General features: G+C 38.3%; 1 protein-coding gene across 1 annotated transcript in view; it reads right to left on the minus strand.

The window, feature by feature from the left end:
• Window positions 1-927, minus strand: part of LOC107578788 (synaptotagmin-2-like) — a gene marked incomplete at its 3' end in the record, with an annotated part of 5190 nt that overhangs the window by 2467 nt on the left and 1796 nt on the right. The window contains exons 2-3 of the mRNA XM_016264706.1: window positions 580-774; window positions 40-221 (exon numbers count right to left, since the gene is read on the minus strand). Coding sequence (XP_016120192.1) covers window positions 40-221; window positions 580-742 — 345 coding nt within the window. The remainder of the gene's footprint in view (window positions 1-39; window positions 222-579; window positions 775-927) is intronic.

A 927-nucleotide genomic window follows, 5' to 3' on the forward strand; every position in this document is an offset into this window, starting at 1 on the left:
AAAAAAAAAAAGTTATATTTGTGTATTTCTTTTTTGCACCTTTTGTTCTCCTTCACCCTCTCCTTCAGTCCCTTCTTTTTTTCTCCGTCCTGCTCTCTTCCTCTCTCGAGCCTTCTTGGATTTCTTCTTCTTGCCAAAGCATTTCTTGAACATGCAAAATGTAAAGCAAGCCACAAGGGCGAGAACCACGACCACGATGGCTCCTACAGCCCACATCGGCACTATAGAGAACAGAAAGCTGGTCAGTCTCCATGGAAACAGGTACAGGACATAAATCACACAGGACAATGTGTGTCACATCACCATCGTCTGTAAAGCTGAACAAAAACTATGAATCAAAGTGCTCCATTTATGTAATCGGGCTTCACATCAAATGCAGATAATGACTCAGAGAATAAATGAAAATGAAGAATGATTTTGTGTCCTGTGAGGTTACACAATCACAACAAAATCAGTGCATTTTAATGAAATGAGTTGAACTTAATAGAATTATTTATAAATGTAATAAATTGTCTTATCTACATCGGTACATCCTTTTTACTCGTTTATGTTAATATATGGCCAAATGTAGATACTTACATGGAAGATGTTCCAGCTCATTCATGAACTTGTTCTTCATGTGTTCATAGTTGTGATGAGTTGGATGAGCAGGATGGTGCTTATGTTCTGGTTTTGGTTGTGGTTCAGGTTCTGCTGGTTCAGCAGTCCGCCGAACACGGACACCCATGTCCACAAACCTCATGCCAACTCTGTGTCAAGAATCCAATGCACAGCCTGAAAATAACAACCCAAAAAGAGGATGTATGGAGTACACTGTTCAGAAAATCTCAAGAAATTAGAAATGTCTTTAACATCATCTTTAGAAAAGAAACTCTTCAAAGTCATTCTTGATGCTTGGTTTGAAGATATTTGTTTTTCTCAAGAAAG

This window comes from Sinocyclocheilus grahami, unplaced genomic scaffold (assembly GCF_001515645.1).
Source record: "Sinocyclocheilus grahami isolate Dianchi unplaced genomic scaffold, SAMN03320097.WGS_v1.1 scaffold11974.1, whole genome shotgun sequence".
NCBI classification, from domain to species: domain Eukaryota; kingdom Metazoa; phylum Chordata; class Actinopteri; order Cypriniformes; family Cyprinidae; genus Sinocyclocheilus; species Sinocyclocheilus grahami.